This window comes from Ctenocephalides felis, unplaced genomic scaffold (assembly GCF_003426905.1).
Source record: "Ctenocephalides felis isolate EL2017-DRISC unplaced genomic scaffold, ASM342690v1 CF-g0.4_SCAFFOLD_01604, whole genome shotgun sequence".
Classification (NCBI taxonomy): domain Eukaryota; kingdom Metazoa; phylum Arthropoda; class Insecta; order Siphonaptera; family Pulicidae; genus Ctenocephalides; species Ctenocephalides felis.
The window spans coordinates 16,088,485-16,109,721 of record NW_020537758.1 but is presented as its reverse complement, the minus strand read 5'-3'; the positions used below and the strand labels follow the sequence as shown (position 1 = coordinate 16,109,721).

The following is a 21,237-nucleotide window of genomic DNA, read 5'->3' as shown; positions in this document are numbered from 1 at the left end:
CGATCTACGTATCCAGCAGGAACTTCATCATTTCCCGATAGAATCGCGTTACGATGCCGCTCGTGTTATGTATGGTCTGAGCAATGCATCAAGAGGCAGATTCGGCGCCGATTTGTCAGACGTAAGCGCCGATCAATATGGAAGTTATATAGACATTCCTGGAGGACGTATACGTGTTCCCCTTGGTTACGTAGGTGTTTTTTAGCGCCACTTTTTCGTGCCTTGCCCGACTGTGCGGTTAGATTTGCAAACCTGTAAGTTGTATTCGTTGGGGAGCCGTAATCTGATTCAGGTCCTCGAGCCGTTGTCAAATGCTGTGACGGCGAAGAACATCCAGCAGATTATGTTTGTCACGATATCTTCTTTAGGATGTCTCAAGCAACACTCAAGCCAACTGTTTTGTCCAGCTTTACCTGCTGAAAAAATGGCAGCCATAAAGCGCTTAGGTTACGGAAGCGTAAATAAAATATATCTAGAATACGCCAAACCATTTTGGGTATGGCACGAGGGAGAACTCCGTTTTGCATGGAGCGCTGAAGAATTGTCAGACAGAACTGACTGGGGTAAGAGTCTTTGTTCTATTGAAGAATGTCCTAACAGTAGGCATGTTTTATGCGCTGTTGTCGCCGGTCCCGAAGCAGCTAAAATGGAACTAGCGTCTGACGACGACGTCGCTGCAGTTATAACAAGAGTCTTGCGACAATTCACAGGTGACCCAAGTTTACCTTACCCTAAATCTATTTTGAGATCTCGCTGGAGTACAGATACCCATTTCTGCGGCGCCCATAGTTTTATGGCAATGGATTCTACAGTGGCTCATCAGTGTGACTTAGGTGCACCTTTGCCAGGCCCTTGCGATCCTATACCACCTATATTATTATTTGCTGGCGAAGCAACCAGCCCAGGACATTTTGCAACAGTACACGGAGCTCGATTAAGTGGCATAAGAGAAGCAGAACGCATAATTCAGTTAACTAGAAAATTTGGAGGACCACCAACAAGTAAAGCGTGATTTGGAATAAAAGATAGAAATTTATGAGTCGACTTGCTGTTATATTTTTATTTATACAATAGAAAACTCTTGCAATTGCAAATGATCTGTTGCAAATATCGTTCAGTTATCTTGGTGGACGAATATTTTCTTGTAGTATAACTTTTGTGCAATAAATCTAATGTGATATTTAAATAAATGTTTCATTCTTCTGTTCTAAATAATATAAGTAATCTTATAATATAATAAAAGTATGTGTTTAAGAAAAGAGAAGATTCATTTGTAAAGCAGTTGATAAATCGACTGTGTGAATAAATTATAGTTATATTAACAGCATTAAATAATTTGTTACTTTCAAAATTTTCAATATAGAGATACACAGAATAAATATCGTGGGAGCGCATTCACTTAAAAACAAATGAAAATTAATTTTTTGAATATTTTATATAATTTATATTTTTTATATTAAATTTTTATTGTAATAATGCAATTTTATAATGTTTCCATTTAAGTTAAAATCAATTGTAAATTCCGCTTCAAGAATTATAAGGTAATACAGATATCTTTCAAATATACATCACTCATATGTCAGAGCGAAATATTTGATTGAAATATTCATTTCCATTTCAAAACGATATTATAAATTCGTAATATCAATCTAACATTCATATTATAGAGATTCGACATCTAGACTTTTCCGCACAACGCCTGCCAATTGTGATAATCAGTTACCAAAAGAAAAATTGAATTGCCCCATATTAACATTGGCGTCACTAACTGCAAAGCGCGAAAATTCAGAAAACCAAGCACAAGTATGTCCCATCGAAGTTTGCAAAGAACAGCCCAAAATTATTATTATTGGTGCCGGGATTGCTGGCTTGTCGTCGGCCAAAAGACTCACTCAAATTGGATTTCGAAATATCACAGTACTAGAGGCAACAGATAGGTTTGGCCCTATTTAGATAATAATATTTACTAGTTTAGAATATTTCATCTACTAACTATTTGAATTGCTGTTCATGCATAACTTCAAAAATTTATTGCTTTTAATTTTCAGACCAGGAGGGCGTGTAGACTCCAGATGGTTTGGAGACATCTTTGCTGATTTGGGAGCTCCTTGGACTGAAGATTTAGATGTAATACCACCTTCTGAAATTAAAACAAGTGAAGAAGCTGTAAAGAAAATTACAGAATCGAAACCTCAGCCAATTGAATCGGACACCATCCCATCTGGATATGTTGGTGGAGTTACACCTTTGTTACAAGGTTTACCTAAAGGTTCTGTTTGCTATAAAAAGCCTGTAGAAACAATAACATGGAATAATGATGGAGCCCGAAGGGCATTAGTAAAATGCGTCGATGGGGAGGAGATTTTAGCAGATTTTGTAATTGTTACTATGTCGTTGGGATACCTTAAAAGAAACGCACACAAGTTTTTCAAACCAGCTTTAACATTCGAAAAAATGCAAGCAATTCAAGACCTAGGTTACGACATAGTAGAAAAAGTGTTTATGGAATACGAAACTCCTTTAAAAGATTGGCATAAAGCCGATGACTTATGCTACTTTTGGGATTCTGATGAACTTGCTTCGGAAAAAGATTGGGCAAAAGGCATTCGATTAATTGAAAAATGCGATAATTCCCAGCATGTTATTCATGCAGTTGTATCAGGTCCGGATGCTACCTTAATGAACACAGCTGCGGATAACGAAGTTGCTTTAGTAATAACTCGAATTTTGAAACAAGTTTCTTCGAACCCTAGCGTACCTTTACCGAAAAATATATTACGTTCGAGATGGAGTAATAATCAGTATTTTTGTGGAGCGCACAGTTACATGGAAAAAAATTCAAAGATCACACATCCCATATATTTAGCAGATTCTTTGCCACCACACAATCAATCAATACCACCAGTATTATTATTTGCTGGTGAAGCAACAAGTCCTGGTCATTTTGGATCTGTACAAGGCGCACGAATTAGTGGCATTCGAGAAGCAGAGCGAATTGGACACTTGACTAAAAAATTATCAGAAAGTTTAAAACACGATAAGAAATAATATACAGATGTTTATATACCTTTTACCGTCAAATTCAATATTTTGTAGATCGATTTGGAACAATTTTTATATTTATATAAAGTCATTTAATATACGTGAATTGTACCCGAAAAATTGTGTAAGAATAAAATAACTAATAACAAAATCTTTGATCATATTATTTTCAACATGTTTATTTTTGACACATAATTTCGACTTAATTTTATAATATTTTACTTTATATATATTCTTTTATATTTGGCTTAACAATTTTTATACAGGCATATGACATGCTTGATCCCATCTTGGTATAGTACATAACAGTTTCAACATTAAATATTTGAATACGATTGTCTCACGTTTAACAACTGACTTATCACAAACACACATAATACAAAATTTATATTAAATAAAATTAACTAACTAATAAATACATTTTTATAGAAATGCTCAGTTAAATGTCATGGAAATGGATAAAATGTATAGAATTAATTCTGAAATAATACTAAAATCGGTACGAAATTAAAATTTTCATAAGAAGCTATTATTATGAATATGCAAATAAATACTATATGGATAAAGGAGTATTTACAAATTATAATTTGTACAGGATTTTCAATAACTTTGATACATCGTTATTAACAACTATGAACTAATATTTACTTGTTTTCTTGGGCCAAAATCTCATCTGCAGTGGCACTGATCTCTTTCCAGCTGTCTTCCATATCGCTCATTTCGCTATATCTCGAACAGACAGCCATTCTTAAGAAATAAATATCATCAATTTTAGACGGTACCAAATGAATACGACCTCTACCATTGATACGTTTCAGAAGCTTTTCGTTTATTTCATTCGATCCTTTTAATCGAAAGCATACCAAGCCCATCAAAACCTCTGCGACAATTTCAAAACGATCGTCAGCTAAACAGAGTTGTTCAAAACCTTTCGCGAGAGCTATGTGTTTTCTGATAAAATTTTGCAAATTTAGAACTCCATATAACCGCAAAACAAACCACAATTTTAAAGCCCTGAATCTTCTTCCAAGAGGTATTTGCCAATGCCTATAATCCGGTGCTGAACCTTGTTGGTCGTGCTTCAGATATAAAGGATCGACGTTAAAAGCGTTGACCACCCAATTCGGATCTTTCAACCACATAGCCGAACAATCGAAATTTACCAACATCCATTTATGTGGGTTGAAATTGAAGGAATCTGCACAATCTATACCCTTCATCAGATATCTGAACTCTGGACAAATGAATGAAGAACCTGCGTAAGCAGCATCTACGTGTAACCATACACCTAAATCGTTGCAAACTGGCCCTATTTCATCCAGACGGTCGAAGGCGCATGAATTTGTTGTACCCAATGTGGCTACGACATAAAATGGAATTAAACCATTTTTGCGATCTTCCTTGATCGCCTCTTCAACAGTTTTTCCACGCAATTTGAATTTTTCGTCGGATTCTAGGAGGCGCAATTTAACGCCGCCTAGGAGCCCTGCTCGTTCTACAGAGGAATGCGCTTGTTCTGAAAAAAAAAATTATCATTAATTAGGCTGCGCAACTTATTACAAAATATCATATTTATTTTCTATTATTACTTGAACAGTATCCGACAAGTTTGGAAATAATAGTTGCCTCATCCCACTCAGGATGTTCCTCTTTAATTTTTCTCATCATTTTGGCCTTTGCTCCAAGTAAAGCAACCAAAGTGGCTTCGCTGGCGGTACCTTGAATGACACCACCGCCCTTTCCACCTGAACAAGCAAGGAAATCAGGTGGCAAATCCAGCATTTTTCCCAGCCAATCCATCATTAAAACTTCAAGCTCTGTGCAAGCTGGACTCGCGATCTAATAAATTTATAATTACGGGCGACATAAATTAACGTTATTGCTGACCAAAAATTTTAAAATTCACGATGATTTCTGTTAGAAAATTTAATATTTGTTAAATTTTGGTTTTCAATAATTACTTATGCCCCAATATTCATTAAAACTTCTACAACTATTTCAATGTAGCTAAGAATAATAATCCGCATGCAATAAATTAGGTGTAAATTAACGTGTCCATTCACCAAGATCAGAAAGACCTTCTGGAGATATTGTAATATGTTTGCACAATGCGCAATCAGTTACAGTTATTGTGTAATGGATAACTATGACTAGTCATTTATCTGGTAAATAAACAGTTTGCAATAAAATATAAATTTAAAATGAAAGTGAAATTACTGCGAGACATTTTTGAAAGCAATAATAAATTATTTACATATAAAATTATATATAATACATAAAATATATGTGGAGCATTATTTTTATCCTTTGGGGGCGTACATTAATCACGTGATCGATTTTTTAACGATTTTTGGAACCTCCCCCTCTCTTGGTGATACGGTGATATTCAATATTAACCCCCCTCCCCACCAAACATTACGTGTATTTTAGTTACAAGAAAAAATGGTAAAATTTTTGAGTTTTTTTTTTAAATGTTTGCATTTTTTCAATGAATTCAGGTAGAAAATAAATACTCGTGATATATCACTAACCCTCCCCTCCCTCCTCCGCGTGATATTTCGTGATTTTTAGTCAAACTCTCCCTCCCCCAAGTCTCATGTGATTAATAGACTTGAATTTCTTTTAATAAATTAAATCATTTTTTGTAACATTTTTTAAAATTTATTTTGTATGACTAAACATACCTTCTATACCAAATTTTATGAGTAGCTCATAACCAAATGTTACAAAAATGATTTTTTACACCATTTTCATATTTTGTCTGTCACTTACCCATGTGAATCCAATGCAAGCAATGGCACCACTTAAAATATCTGCAACAATGGCAGGATAAGAATTAGCTGTTGGAAAATAAGCATGAAATCTAGGAGAATGCCAATGTGTTACTCCTGGCATAATAACTCGTTCAATATCGGCCATGACATCCTGCCATTTTTCTGGTTCTTCAGGAGCACTTTCTGGCAGGAGAGGCCTCATGTACCCTGGTTCGACAGTCGGCAGAACACGCCTATAAATAAAATTCCGAAATAAAAAATATTGTAAGAAAAATGAATAATGAATTAAGAAGTATGTGCATTAAATTAAAACAATATTTTTATATATTTAATCCAATGAAATAAATATTCATTCACAGTTCACATTCACATCACATTCAGTTAGCACAAAATAATAAATATCATTAATCTCCAGCAAAAAATCATATATCTGACTATATAAAATTGGTAAGAATGTTTCAGTATCAAACAAAACTATCAAATCTTTGTTTATTTAAACAAATCTTGAATATAATTTAAATAAATTTACTAAATTTACGTTATGCTGTAGTCTAGACTAAGTGACAATTTATAAGCATTTGAAGTAAAACTAAAAAGAATTTCTTTAAACAGACGTATATGAGTATAGTTTTTATTTTAACGATAATATATTTTTATTGAATCCAGTTTTTATGCAAGAGAAAACAATTATTATCGCTGGATGTAATTTATTGATTTTTTTCAATAATCTGATAAAGTTTGATTTGTTTTGCAAAATACAAATGCACAAGTAAACTGGCATTTTAAATTTTTTTTGTTAAATTCAATATTTGTTCGGCTGTCTATTTTAACAAATTTTATAAAATACCCTTGAATATATATAGGTAAATAACGTTTTGAAGGTTTCTGAACATTTTGGCATAACTCAGAAAAATGGATGTGTGTGTGTGTGTTTTGTATGTCCGCATTTTTTTGTCCACGTTCGTTTTTGGTTCAAAAAACATTCGATTCCTATTGATAGGGAGATGTGCTGATTAGTTTTTGGCAGAGACAGGTTCAGCCGTTACGGAGATAAGGAGCAAAGAGTGCTGAAAATAGAAATCGAGTTTTTGCGAGAACGGAGTATCCGATTTGAATGATCTAAAAAACATTCAATTTGTAATGATTGGGAGAAGATGTGATTAGATTTTGGCAAAGGCAGGCCCAGCCATTTCGGAGATACAGAGCTAAATGTGCAAAAAATGGCAGTTTTTGAGAGAACTAAGCGTCCGATTTGAATGATTCAAAAAACTTTCTGCTTAAAAATTCTGGCTTTCTGCACAACTTTGCAATTCAGTTTATATAATTCTTATAAATAAACAATGCTACAGTATTTATAATAATCTATTTAAAAACATTTAATATTACTCGAACATTTTATTACGGTACGGGAAGTTCGAGCAATTTGCCTTAAGGCACAAAGCCATGCACCCCACTAGTTGATTACTATGATCTAGTTCCAAGTCTTATTAAATCATGTTATTCTGTACATCGATGGCTAAATTTTCGATTATCGATTAAAATAGTGATTAAACAACGGGAATCTATAATCTATTTCAAAGGCGATGTGAAGAAATAAGAATTTCATCAAGAAATCCGGTTTAGTAAAAGTACTCCCAAGGTTGACGCGAATAAATGTGCCAATGAACGCTTTCGTTATTACAGCTCCAGAAAGCGACAGGTGATAATCGAGATATATATGTATACATAATATACACAAATAACGGTATTATGAAATTTTAGATCTGATTAAATTCGACAAAAACACGAAGAAAAAAAAAAATAGAAAAAAAAAAGAAATGTCTTTGAGTATATTTCATCGGCACCTACTCTTAAATTCAGAAACACATTGGAGATGCATTAGAGTACGTTCTCACCAAATAAAAATATTAAAAAATATGATAGAATAAATGTTGTCTCTACCTTAGTACAAAAGCTAAAATGAATATAATTAATCACTTTTGTCTATATACTTTATAGATCGAGATTTTGTTTGCTCCTCAGTTGCATTCTATTTTTGCTACAAAATAAATCTCTTGTTAAAAATGAAAAGAAGTTAGTAGTGTTCCCTTTTAAATAATTGTCATGTAAGATACTTTCTTGAAAAAAAATGAGATTTTATTTAAGACCATAAGTATTGTTTAAATGGGTATTTTGCATGCAAGTATACGAAAAATATGCGTTTTAATATGAATGACTAAAAATAAAATATCCTGATTAGTGTATTTTGTGTTCCTTCACAATCAGTAAAATTACCTCAAATTTCTCAAAGCAAGATTTAAATTTTACATTTTGGAATAATTTTATAAATAGACAATTTGCGTTCATGTATATCATTTTTTATTATGGTTACTTCAGAATTCAACGCCCTGATTTGTTAATTTTATTGAGGTGACCATACGCCCCAGTTTGGCCTGGAGAGCCCTAGATTTTCACCTTATTGTGTCCCCGGTTTTTCTAAATGTAATATTTTTCCCGAATTTAGATCTTTACCCCGGGGCTTGTTGAAAATTAATATGTAAATTACCAAAATTTATGAAAACAAATGAACAAGTGCTATTTTTTTTCAAATTAATTATGAAGAAAGTGAAATAGAATTTTACACAAGGCTCAAGAGCGAAAAGTGTAGGATCTACTACATATAATCGAATAATAAAGATCTTACTAAAAGTTCGCAATTCTGATTTAAAAAAAACCTATAAAAACTGTTTTTATTGTATCCTTAAATAGCATTTGTTAGTTTTACAACACTCCTAATGCCTATAAAACCCTGTCCCGGTTTTGACCGCAAAAAAATATGGTCACCTTAATTTTATGCCCTTTCCGTTGTAATAAAGATCAGTACAATCAAATTACCTCAAATTTCTTCATACAACATTTATATTCAACATTGAAATAAAGGTGATTGACATTAATTTGTATTATTAAATCCACAATTCATGTACAAAAGGTAGATATTGCATCGTTTCGACTTGTCTTTTACGGTCTGTCTGCGTTAACCTTCCTATAAACAATTACCCAATAAAAGTTTCACGATAACTTTAATTGATCAACGAAGCCACAAAGACCCGACGGAAATTAAAATCCGGCGTTTCTGTCAGGAAAATCCGATCAGACTGCTTTAAGATCGACGTCAGATGAACTCAGGGAACCAGGGAATTCCCTCGACAGATTATTAGTAAATGAATCAGATCAATAAGAAGACATTTATAATAATAATATTTTTATCATTTGTGGATCTGCCTAAGCCTTGACTCAAAAATCACTCTTTGGGGTGATTTCCAAACATTTATTTTGAAATGATATTAGCTATATTATAATTTATCATAATAGCTTATAAAAATAGTAAAAAATCATTTATGGATCTGCCTTAGCCTTAATTAGAAAATTACTCACTGAGATGATTTCTGACCATTTTTTTAAAAATAGTATATGCTTTATTTTAATTTATCACTTTAGCTGATAAAATTGTATTAATAATAATTGTATTAATATTTTGATTTATGGATCTGCCTCAGCCTTAATTAGAAAATTACTCACTGAGATGATTTCTGAACATTTTTTAAAAAATAATATATGCTTTATTTTAATTTATCTCATTAGCTGATAAAATTGTATTAATGTTTTGATTGATATTTATAATATCCCTAAAAATTAATTTGTTATACTCCTACTTATTAATTACAAAAAATCTTCGAGTCGTTGCTAACAATAAGTAAAACATTTCAATATTGCTAAATTGTTCATAAAATAATTAAAGTAATTTAATCACAATTAATTAATTTACTGGAAAAGTTTGTGAATTTAAATATGAATATAATTATTAAAAATACAATTGCACATTATACATAAATAAAAGTTTAAGACTAATTTAAATGAAAACTAGTTTATATACTCATAAATAAATAGAATTTTTAAATTATAAATAAATACATAATATAATATAATATAATATAATATATTTAAGTGATTATTTATAACGTAGAAATAAAATTGTTATATGAATGTATAAAAACATGTACAAAAAATGTATTAATTTAAAGTTTTAATTTTTAGTCTTTTTTTGTGTGCAATTGTATTTTATGACTTTGATATGATATCTTATGACATTAATACCACTTCAATAAATCAGGTAATTGAGAATAAATTACTTCAATTATGTTAGAAACAATTAAACAGAAGAATCCTACAAAATGCCAAAATATTACATGTTTGTAAAAATGAAATAAAAAGAAAAATTCCATGATGTAAAGGCCATCAATTATTAATATATTTGCATTGAATAAAAATATATTTAATTCAAAAAAATCTGATATTGATTGTATGATTAGATATTATATAACACCAAATTAATTAAATATATTATTCAAGGATTTTTTTTTCTATTTTAGTATTTCCATATTTGTTCCAAAAATATCAATAATAATTATTCAGATTTAAAGAATAAGTTAGATTACTATAACTTACCTATCTCTGATATTTTCAAGATATCCAGCAACATAATCAATCATCTCCTTAGCAAAATCCTTAAATTCTGGTGCCTCCATATTCTGAAAAAAAAAATTAATAATATAAAAATTGCTAATTCAAACTAATATATAACAGTTATTCAGAGTAATAATAATATAAAAATTGCATTTGAGTACTATAAAAGTTTTCAGATAACTCAAACTAAAATACAAAAAGTTACTCATAAAATCCGGTTCAATCAAGTATCTGAATAATTTTTAATTTATTATCGATTTGTATTTAATTGATATTTCAATGCAGAAATGTGCAATTTACATTTATTGAGATAATTGACCTTCGCATACAAGATTTTGTTATCAGTTTTACTTGTTGAATGATGAAAGATTTATAATTTAGTTAATAAAATTAACTAAATTATAAATATAAAGATTGAATAGTTAGAATTTATAAATTTAGTAAATGTGTTACTTGAAAAATTGAACAAAATCAAAATCAAATGTGGAATAATACTTTAGATTAATTTAGAAGTAAGTTTTGCAATAAGTCTCTATATTTAATCTAAATCTCTATACTTAATATTTTTAAATAATACAACTATTATAATTTGATCAAAAGTGGAATAATACTTTAATGTCAATTGGAAATATTTTTTGCAATAAATCTCTATATTTAACCGTTAACTAATACAATTATTATAATTTGGTTGAGTAAATGTTTTGTGCGCTATAAAAGGCCTTTGTAAAAGAAATTTCCAGGTAAAAAATACAAACTAAAACTTGACTATAATGTAATGATGATAATATATAATTTGTAAATTTTAAAAATTATTTAATTTGTAAAGTTTCTAAATAACTCACATAAATCGAGCTACTGTAGACTGTACATATATCATATTTGAAAAATTTAACTTTTAATAAATTATTATTATTATTTAATTTATATGAAAAAAATGTAAGTTTCTATATAATTAAATAATTATTTTAAAATGAATACCATTATTTTAGTAACAATATCTACTTGGTTTAGGCATATAAACAAAATAAAATCGCACATCTATCTACTTTCTCTTTTGTTTGAATTAATCAATTAAACATCTTTAAAAGCATTTCAATTGGATTAAAAATTTAAAAAAAAATCTGTTCACACACACACACACACGCATATATATATATATATATATATATATATACTTTTTCCAAATTTGTTCTCATTCGATTCAGAATAGCTTGAAACGTCGAGAAAACATAAAATTAGCGAATCGGATTTTTTGATGAAAATATAAACTTCTGCTTCGGGAAGTTAAAAATTAATTTGATAAAACCTTAATTAGATTTGTAAAAAAATTAATAAAAGATTATACTCACTGGTTATTTAATTTTTTCCTTGCACCACACTGAACACAAAATTATCACTAATTTTCTTCTATATAGATTTTCCCAAAATAGTCCTCGATGATTTTCCACACCGACACACCGACGATAACCGCAGGGTACTACTGGAAGCACTTCTCTAAGAGAGCACGCTTATAACGCACACCTACTACTCGATAAAATCAAAAAGTCGTAGCCCCACTCCGAAACAATGGGGGCACAAGCCGAATAGAGACAGAGTTGGGGCTCATTTCGATCAAAATTAATAGAAAGATGAAATTTTTGCATTCGGAATTAAAAATAAAACAAATTTACAAGCGAACTGGAGGTGCATGGCATCGTCGTGGCTTAAGGTAAAATGCATACCAAAACTTTGCAAAAATAGATTTTTTAGAATTTTGAAAGTTTTGAAAAAAAAAATAGTTTTTTGAACTCTAAAATAACTATTAATAAATATCTATCAACTTGATGTAGATGTCTAATGACCATTTTTGACCGTCAAATGCCACTTTTTAATTTACCGTAATGTAAGTTATAGTAATCGCAAAAAAATCGAAAATGAAAATTCTTATATATCTTTACGTTTCAAAGGTTTCTGAACATATTAGCATACCATAGAAAAAATGGATGTATGTGTGTGTATGCGTGTGTGTGTGTGTGTGTGCAGATACAAATTTTCGTCGACGATTTCGAGAACAGGGATCAACCGATTTGAATATTTCAAAAAACATTCGATTCGTATTGATGAGGAGACGTGCTGATTAGTTTTTGGCGAAGGCAGGTCTAGCCGTTCCGAAGATACGGAGCAAAAAGTGCCGAAAACGGTAACTCAGTTTTTAAGAGAACGGAGCGTCCGATTTTAATAATTCAAAAAACATTTTACTTGTATTGACAAGATGAAGAACTGATTAAATTTTTGGGAAGGCAGGTCCAGCGGTTATGGACTCTCAATAAAAATAAGTTAAAAAAATGTCATTTGACGGTCAAAAATGTTTATTGGACTTTATATGTATATAAAATTATCAGATATTTTATAGAGATTTTAATAATGTGTACACATTTTGTGTAAATTTCTTTGGGTTCCGTACCAAGATTTTTAACGGTGCGGGAAGTTCCAGCAATTTGGCTTAAGGCACTATGCTATGCACCCCACTAGTTTACTTTCCTTACTGGGTCTCCGAAACTGCTAGACCTGCCGTCCCGAAAATTTCATCAGTTCTTCATTTTGTCAAATGTTTTTTGAATCATTCAAATCGGACGCTCCGTTATCTCAAAAAATGAATGATTATTTTTTGCACTTTTTGCCCCGTATCTCCAAAACTGCTAGATCTACCTTTGCCAAAAACTAATCAGTACGTTCCGCCATCAATAGGACTCAAATTTTTTGATTTATTCAAACCGGTTCAGAAAATCGTCGACAAAACATTGCATCCGAACACACACATTCATTTTTATCTAAGGCATATCAAAATGTTCAAAAACCTTTGAAATGTAAAGATATATAAAAATTTTCATTTTCCATTTTTTTTTTTGCGATTACTACAACTTACCCAACAGTACATTTTTGCAAATTTTTCCACCAGATCGACTACTAAAAATACGCATAGAGCCGCTGCAACCGACGTCAAAATTTCTATGAATCACAAAGCCGAGCATCGACGGGGTTTTCTCAAATCATTTGTGAATTCGTATTAATAACAAATTAGTGAAGTAAACAAATCAGTTTTTTGCTTAAAAATCAACGAAAAACTTCAGTTTCAACGAAGCCCCTTGGGATATTTGAAAAGTTGTATAAATCTTCCATTCGCCAAAATAAAAATGAACTATTCTTGAGAATTTGATAATTTTTAGTCAGTGTTATATATTGTTTTAATATATGACTCTAAAAAAATAAAAATATATGAAATAATATTCATTATTTGATTCAGTTTGTGGCATTTGGTCTTAAAATCAAAATATTTTATGAGTGTTACTAGCGGTTAGTATGTGTATATTTGACGAAAAGTCAAAGTTTATCTTGAATTATTTGGATCGCTTCGTATTTGAATATTATGATGTTCTTTACTAGAATACTACTATCTTCTTGATAGTCAAAATACAGAAGTTATGTATAATTTTTGAAAAATATTACCACGTGTTTAATATTAGCTACATTAGAAGAAAACAAAATAATTAGTAAATCTTGCATCCAAACCGCATGAAAGTAATATGTAAAAAAAGTATTATTATCATACTATAGTTGCATAATTGAATTAACCTTGCAGAAAGCGTGTTTAATGCAATAAATTTTATGAATAATTGTAAACCACACCACATATAATAGTCACGATATATGATGCAATGCGTTCACGATACTTTAATTAAAATCGTTTTAGATTTATAAAGTGTCAATAATAAATTTCAGAAGAAAACTGACATGTGGAAGCTTGGACATAGGTTCTCTCCTCTATGTACATATTTATTTAAGTTTGATCATAATTAAATTTGCCAAGTACTAATTTAAATTCTTATAGATTCCGTCTTCATTAAGAAACTGAGTAATTATTAATTTAAATAATTATTAAGAAAAGTTTTAAATAATGTTTATAAAAATAAGTATGTTCCACTCGGACGATTTGTGCGCTATCAGGAAAATTAGTAAAAAAATGAGTAGAGAACAGAAAATCTTGTTCCCGACTTAGTTTTTTTCGGTGCTTATGCAATATGACCCCAAAATTTTTAAGATTGACTTAAAGATATCGATGGTAGGATTAATATTAATTGTTATACATGATTGAATAGCTGTTTCGATCGGATTAGATTAGCTCATAATAAAATCGTCCTTGACCAGTGGCCTCAAGCTGCGTTGCAACATTCAATAGAATAATGTTCTAACTTGTACAATAGTAAGAAGAAACTCTTTGTACAATAGCTACCGGGATCGAAGGAATCTCATATAGATGAAACAAATATTTCATTAAAACAACCACCAAATTAAATTAAAACTCAAACAAATATCACTTGGAGCATCATAAATGTGGTATCACCATTGTTGAGGTCGTAAATTTTTTTGAGAAAAAATAATGATATTCCATCAACGCTAAGAGATATCAAGATTTGAAAAATTCTCTCAAATCTTTATTAAATAAAGTTAGAGTATCATTTCCCCAGCTGTAGCTTATAACGATTGCTTGCATAACATAATATAATGATAATATATCCGACCATCATTTTATAATCGATCTGACGAATCTTTTATGATAAATCTGACGAAGAGCAATTAAATAACTATTATACATGATATAAAGGGAGCAGGGACATCATGCATAAAATGATGTGAACATATTTATACGGCTTTTGAGTGGCCACGACCGACATGAAGTGCTTAAGCCAGGATTTGCCTGTCACTGGCACGAATTTTCCTTCCTTTGTTCTCCAGACTATAGGGTGTAAAATGAAATATAACGAAATTTTGGGTAAACTCGGGATAAAGATACAGTGAGTAAGAAATAGTATAAGGAAAACAAAGTTGATGTGGTCAATTAAAAATTGAACATAGCTAAAATCTAATTAACCTTGACTCCTTCGAAAAATTGCACATTCGGGTGATAAGATTAAAAGGAACCCCTTAGGCAAGTTTATTAAACTGTAACAAACGTTCTTTTCATGTTGGTTTGTATTCAATATTAAAAAACTAATATTCTAAGTTTGCTTCTATACAAATATTTTACGTTGCATTTACCTTTTGCATGAATTTCATATGGCAAATATGACGCACTTACAATGACGTTAACGGGGATCCCATACGCAAAATCAAAATGCACGAAATAGCTAGTTTCACGCAAATATGGAATGCAGTTTTATCATTAGATCAAAAGTTATCGACCTGTATTATATCTGAACTAAAATAAAAACCGATTTGTAATAGGATAATTTCCAGGTAAAATTTGCTAATTTTGATACTAATATTTTTATATATTTACAATTGGATTTTTTTGTTCGACGTCGAGACATATTGAATGTTGATTTTCAGCCAATGGTCGAAATAAAAGAAAACAAATAAATAATAAAATATTTATTTATACGTTTTGATACGGTTGTGTGTCATCATTCAGCAAATCTTTTTGATTTTTTTTACAGTATCTAAAAGAATTTTTACTAAGTTTAAAAGAAAATTAAATTTAAAATACATTATATTAAAGCAGAAAATGAACTGTCGATTACACTGATCAAAAAGATTTTATTCCAAGTTAATGCATGATGATAATCACACCAACAATATAAAAAATATATTAAACAATACCTAAGGTACAATTATATATAAACATTAATATTTGTATTAGTATTTTTTTATTAATTAAAACTACTGTTTATAGTATATAAAGATAAAAATAATTTAAACGTTAACGTTTAGGTTAGAATAATTTTCCTACCTCATGTTTAAATGCAAAAGCTTCTATCGAAATAGTTAGAGCTCTACCTACGTTTTGCTACGCCAGTATATATATTTCATTTATGTGAAAGGTTTTTGCGTTTATCCGTAAAGTGGACTATATTCTTTTCTGTATAAAAGTCACACACACACATATATATATATATATATATATATATATATATAAGTAAAAATGTGCATGTATATGCACATAAATACATGCAGATATTTATCTGCTAACTTCTTTCTTCTGCATTTTAATGAAAATAACTTTTCTAAGTAATTTGATTTCTTTTTCAAACTTTATGCTTAATTAATTGTGTTTTACTCGATACTTCAGTTTTTTTTATATTCTTAATCTGTCCAAGAAATAATAAAAAGTTGAGTAAAATAGTAGTGCAATTTTTGGCTTTTAAAGAAGCATCCATTGAAATAAAATAAATAAAAATTTAATTTAATTTTAAAATATTTAACATTAGGTTTGTCTTACTTTATAATATTTCTTTTGATTACTTTAGGAAAATTTTAATAAATATTATAGTTTTATGCATTGAAGACAAATGAAATTAGGACTCGGAACGTATGAAAGACATTTTTTTAGAAACATGATTGAGTGAAATTTGATTGTCATAAGACATCAGCTATATATTTTTCACGTGTTTTACGTAAATTCTAAAATTTGCACAAATATATAATAACATTTGGGTGGTTTCTCAACCAATTACGAAACAAACAATAAAATTTTTATGACAGAGTAATAGCACAATTAAAATCCAAACTTTCGAATAATGATGGAAGTTGCGTGCTAGACGCACTTTCAAAAAATTGTAATACATACGACTAATATACTAAAAAAATATTGATCAACAGGTATCGTAATTTAGAACAAAATAAATAAGGATTTTATCAATTTCATCACCAAATAATTCCAAGCCACCCTGCCTAACTCGTAGAAGCTTTCATCTATGACTCCTGAGCTTTTAAAGTCGTGAATCTCATTGACAGACATGTATTGCAATTTAGAATAGAAAATAAATAATAAATAGGAATTTAATAAATTTCATCTACTATGGTGTGACGAAATAATTCTGAGACACCCTGTCTAAAACTCGTAGAAGCTTTCATCTGTGATTCATGAACACTTAAAGTCGTGAATCTCGCCATCTCACCCCATCGACTTATTCATTTGAAATGACGTAGCAGAATGACTGCGTAGCCGGACGTTCAGCCACTACACAAAAGAACCATTACGCTTGTTAGTATAAAGCAAAAGCTTAGCCTATATACGTAGAACACATAGAAACATCAGGAAATCCAGAAACGAAAACTGTTATTAAATTTATTATTATATTTACTGACAATTGTAAATTACCCAAATTTACTAAATGTCCTTAACTGGACAGTTGTAAATAAAATAGAGAAAAGAAAATTATTTGGTATTCGATTTTATTAGAAGACAAAATATATTTTTATTAATAATATGAATAGTGTATTTATCATTTTTTAATTTTTATTGAACCGATTTTGAAACTTCAAAAACTGTCCAAAATGTGCTTAAGTTAGGATAGTAGTAATTTCTCGCTTTTAAGGAGGCATAAATATCCAAATAAATTGAATTGAAAATTAATTTAGTTTTAAAATGTTAGGTTTGCCTTACTTTATATTATTTCTGTAGATTATTTTATGAAAATTTTGATGAATATTGCAGTTTGAAGCATCAAAGAAAAGTTTAGAAACATGATTTAGTTCAAGATATAAGATAGATTAATTTATTATTAAATTTATTATTATATTTACTGACAATTGGAAATTTCCCAAATTTACTAAATGCCCTTAACTGGACAGTTGTAAAAAAATAGAGTAACAAAATATTGGTATTAGATTTTATTAGAAGAGAAAATATTTTAAATAATAACTTGAATAGTGTATTTATTATTTTTCAATTTTTTATTGGACCGATTTTGAAACTTCAAAAACTGTTCAAAATGTGCTTAAGTTAAGATAGTTTTTGGTAAAGAACGTCAGGGCCTTTTCTTCGTAATTAATTGTAAATTTTTTGATAATGTTACTAAAACTTGGTATAACAGAATGCCTGGTCTTGATAAAAAAAGAAACTTTTTGAGCTTGCAAAAGGTGCTTTAATTTAAAAATTCAATCACGTTTGAAATATTGAGTTATGTAAAAATTCTAGACTTCTATCGTTACAATTTTAAGTCTCTAAATCTCTATTCGTATTAATTATTCGATTGTTTACATATTTTGATTTTTTGGCAAACTGCCTTAAGGCAAAATCTCAAATGTTGTAAGTTCTATATGTGACTACATAATGTGTACTATAATAAACTTAATTTTTTAAAAAGAAATCATCTTTGCAATTATTATAGAGTATCAAGCAACTTTTTTTTAGATTCTTATGTCCCAACATATTTTCAATGAAAATTTTATTTAATTTTTAATATATATATATATATATATATATATATATATATATATATATATATATATATATGTATATATTATTGAACTACTTGGAGAAAGAAATATGAAGAAAAGCAAAGCAATTTTAGCAAACTTTGCAAAAGTTTTAAAGCACGTACCATCCCCATATCCTCTCAAACTTTAAATGAAATATTATTCCCAAAACACTGATTTTTATTCAGAAAACCAATACATATTTTTAGACCAATTCTATTTGTGAAATATTAGGTAAATATTATGATTTTGAAATAAAACTTACTAAAATGAACCAAAACTCAATGTGGTTAAGAAACAAATATTTTCTAAACACATATCAAATGCTTGTATTGTACTGGTAATAAAGAAAATTATTATTAATTATCGATTAATAAAAAAAACTTTGAAATGATTTCATCGAGAGTGAATGACGTACAGTTCGGGCGTAACGCTATTTCCGTTGCATTTGTACGGATTTACACAATAGTTGCGCCTAAAAAAGTTTTACTTCAAATATATAGATTAAAGATCCAATTCAATGTTGTCGATAATTAATTCGTACTTTTTGCTTCATCATCAAAGTCGATATCCAATATTTATTGATCATCCCTCTTTTTTAACATTTTTGGTACTTCACAAGGAAATGTTTGTAACAAATTGTTCAGATAGATGCAAAATGATGAAAAGTTATGAAAAGAATTATTTTTCAATAGAAAAGTTGAATAAACGCTGATTGCGAAGAAATGGGGAGTATAGGAGCATTATACAAGACACTTGTTGCGTAGAACTCTGTTGCTATAGGAACGACATGAATCTCTTAACTTGATTTAGTTAGTAGTGAATTGCATTATCTTCGGATCTTATATATATATATATATATATATATATATATATATATACACACAATTTCTATAGGAGTAATTAATCTTGGCAATATTGATATAGATACAGGAAACTACATTCAGTATAATAATATCTATTATATAATCCATGTTGCTCTCGACTTAGGAGCAATAAATGGTATACAATAATATTTTAATAATAATATTTTGGAACTTTTCTTTCAAAATATACTTTAATAAAAGATCTCTGATATTATTACGTGTATTTATTCATTTCTCGGATTATTATGCTTTCGCCCAGAAAATACAAGTTGATAATTATTTAATGGTTTATCGACGTTTTAAGCCATTCTGAAAAATTTGTCACCAATATTTTGAACAGTATGTGTGTTTGCATAAACGTTGACAAACAGTCAAAGTAAAATTTCGGCACACATACACCTACACATTTTTCCAATTCAGAACTTCTTGAAACGTTGAGGAAACAAAATTAGTTGGCCGAATTTTCTGGCGAACCCACGAACTTTTCCTTCCCGAATAAAAACAAACAATGCCAAATTTATCTAAAATATTTCAAATATATTTCATAATTAATGTCTCAATTTTATAGACATTTATGAATATATTTCATGCATCCACATTTTTTTCAATCAACAGAACATATATATTATAATATATATTTTGCGTAATCACGCATAAGATATAAGATTGCATTATTAACGCAATTATCACGCATCTAATTAGCATAATACAAATTAAAAAATATCTCAATGAATCAATAATCGACTGAAGCAATAGTAATGCATAAAATACGCACGATTTTCCGCGTAAAATGAAGGTGAACAAGTTTCAGATCGATGTGATATTCCTCGTGGATTTAACACTAAAAGTAACCGATAAAATAATCGAACCGGTAAAATAATTTTGTTTGGTACTAAAAATTGATTTAGTAATAATAGATAATACCATTTAACCATAAAAATTTAACAAAGTACGAAATATAGATTTGATAATGATCCTGCCTATGTTCAATGCTTTATATGATTTTCATATGCGTTTTTCTCACAATTATTTAATTGGCAGTAGATTTTAACATTTCAGAAATAAAACAAAGAGTTTTCAAAACAAAAATCAAAATTTTATTCTGAAGTGCAAAAACTAATTTTAAGTGGCATTTTGCCTCAAAGCAAGATGCATGAACTTAAAAAATAGAGCTAATTGAGCTCTTTAGATAAAGCCTTCAACTATTTATTTTTCGATCGATTTTACACAATCTGCACGGTTACCAAATGATGTCTATCCAACAGTATTAATTTCCAAAGTCAGTTTAGGATTTTTGGACGAATATTTTTGCGCTTCTCTGCTAATTCTTAAGAAATGGCTCTGCCGAACGTCTCGAAAAACTAATCAATGAACCAACTAGACCTTAGCGAGATTTATCAAAAAATTCAGAAATTTTTGAAATTGGACAGCCGATTTTCCACTTTTTGTTTTCGTCGATTCAGAATGACTTCAAACGCCGAGAAAATATAAAATTATCAAGTCGGATTTTCTGGCAAAAGCATAACTTTTTCAGGAAGTTGAAAACTGCGCACCGGAGTTACTCCATTCGACAAATGATCCAGCAATCGTTTGCGTCAAAAAATAAATTTTTGTTTTTTTTTTAAATACCTTTAATCAAATCAAGTATGATTCAATTGTTTTGTTGTCAAATAGTCTAAATTAAGGTTTAAATTGAGTATATTTTAATTACCATGGCGTCAAAATCAGCCGTTTTAATAGCAGCAATATTTGAATTTCTAAGATATAATTTTTTCATACCAGCGGATTTATCGCCTATAGTATACGATGCGCCA

General features: G+C 29.5%; 1 protein-coding gene and 1 pseudogene across 1 annotated transcript; one reads left to right on the top strand and one right to left on the bottom strand.

Moving 5' to 3' along the window:
• The first annotated feature begins 10 nt into the window (after nucleotides 1-10).
• LOC113373414 lies at nucleotides 11-3,048 on the top strand (annotated as a pseudogene).
• A 638-nt stretch (nucleotides 3,049-3,686) lies between these two features.
• LOC113372213 (aromatic-L-amino-acid decarboxylase-like) lies at nucleotides 3,687-10,381 on the bottom strand. The gene is made up of 4 exons (XM_026612534.1): nucleotides 10,302-10,381; nucleotides 5,815-6,049; nucleotides 4,632-4,881; nucleotides 3,687-4,558 (listed from the first exon to the last, which is right to left on the bottom strand). Exons 1-4 carry the CDS (start codon nucleotides 10,379-10,381, stop codon nucleotides 3,687-3,689), a joined length of 1,437 nt encoding a protein of 478 aa, XP_026468319.1.
• Between the last annotated feature and the right edge of the window lie 10,856 nt (nucleotides 10,382-21,237).

Excerpts from the sequence above, each read along its gene's own strand:
- LOC113372213 (XM_026612534.1), bottom strand. The coding sequence starts at position 10,381 with ATGGAGGCACCAGAATTTAAGGATTTTGCTAAGGAGATGATTGATTAT. Across the intron at positions 6,050-10,301 it reads CTTGAAAATATCAGAGATAG|GCGTGTTCTGCCGACTGTCG; the intron begins GTAAGTTATAGT and ends TTTTATTTATAG. Across the intron at positions 4,882-5,814 it reads CTTGCATTGGATTCACATGG|ATCGCGAGTCCAGCTTGCAC; the intron begins GTAAGTGACAGA and ends TAAATTTATTAG.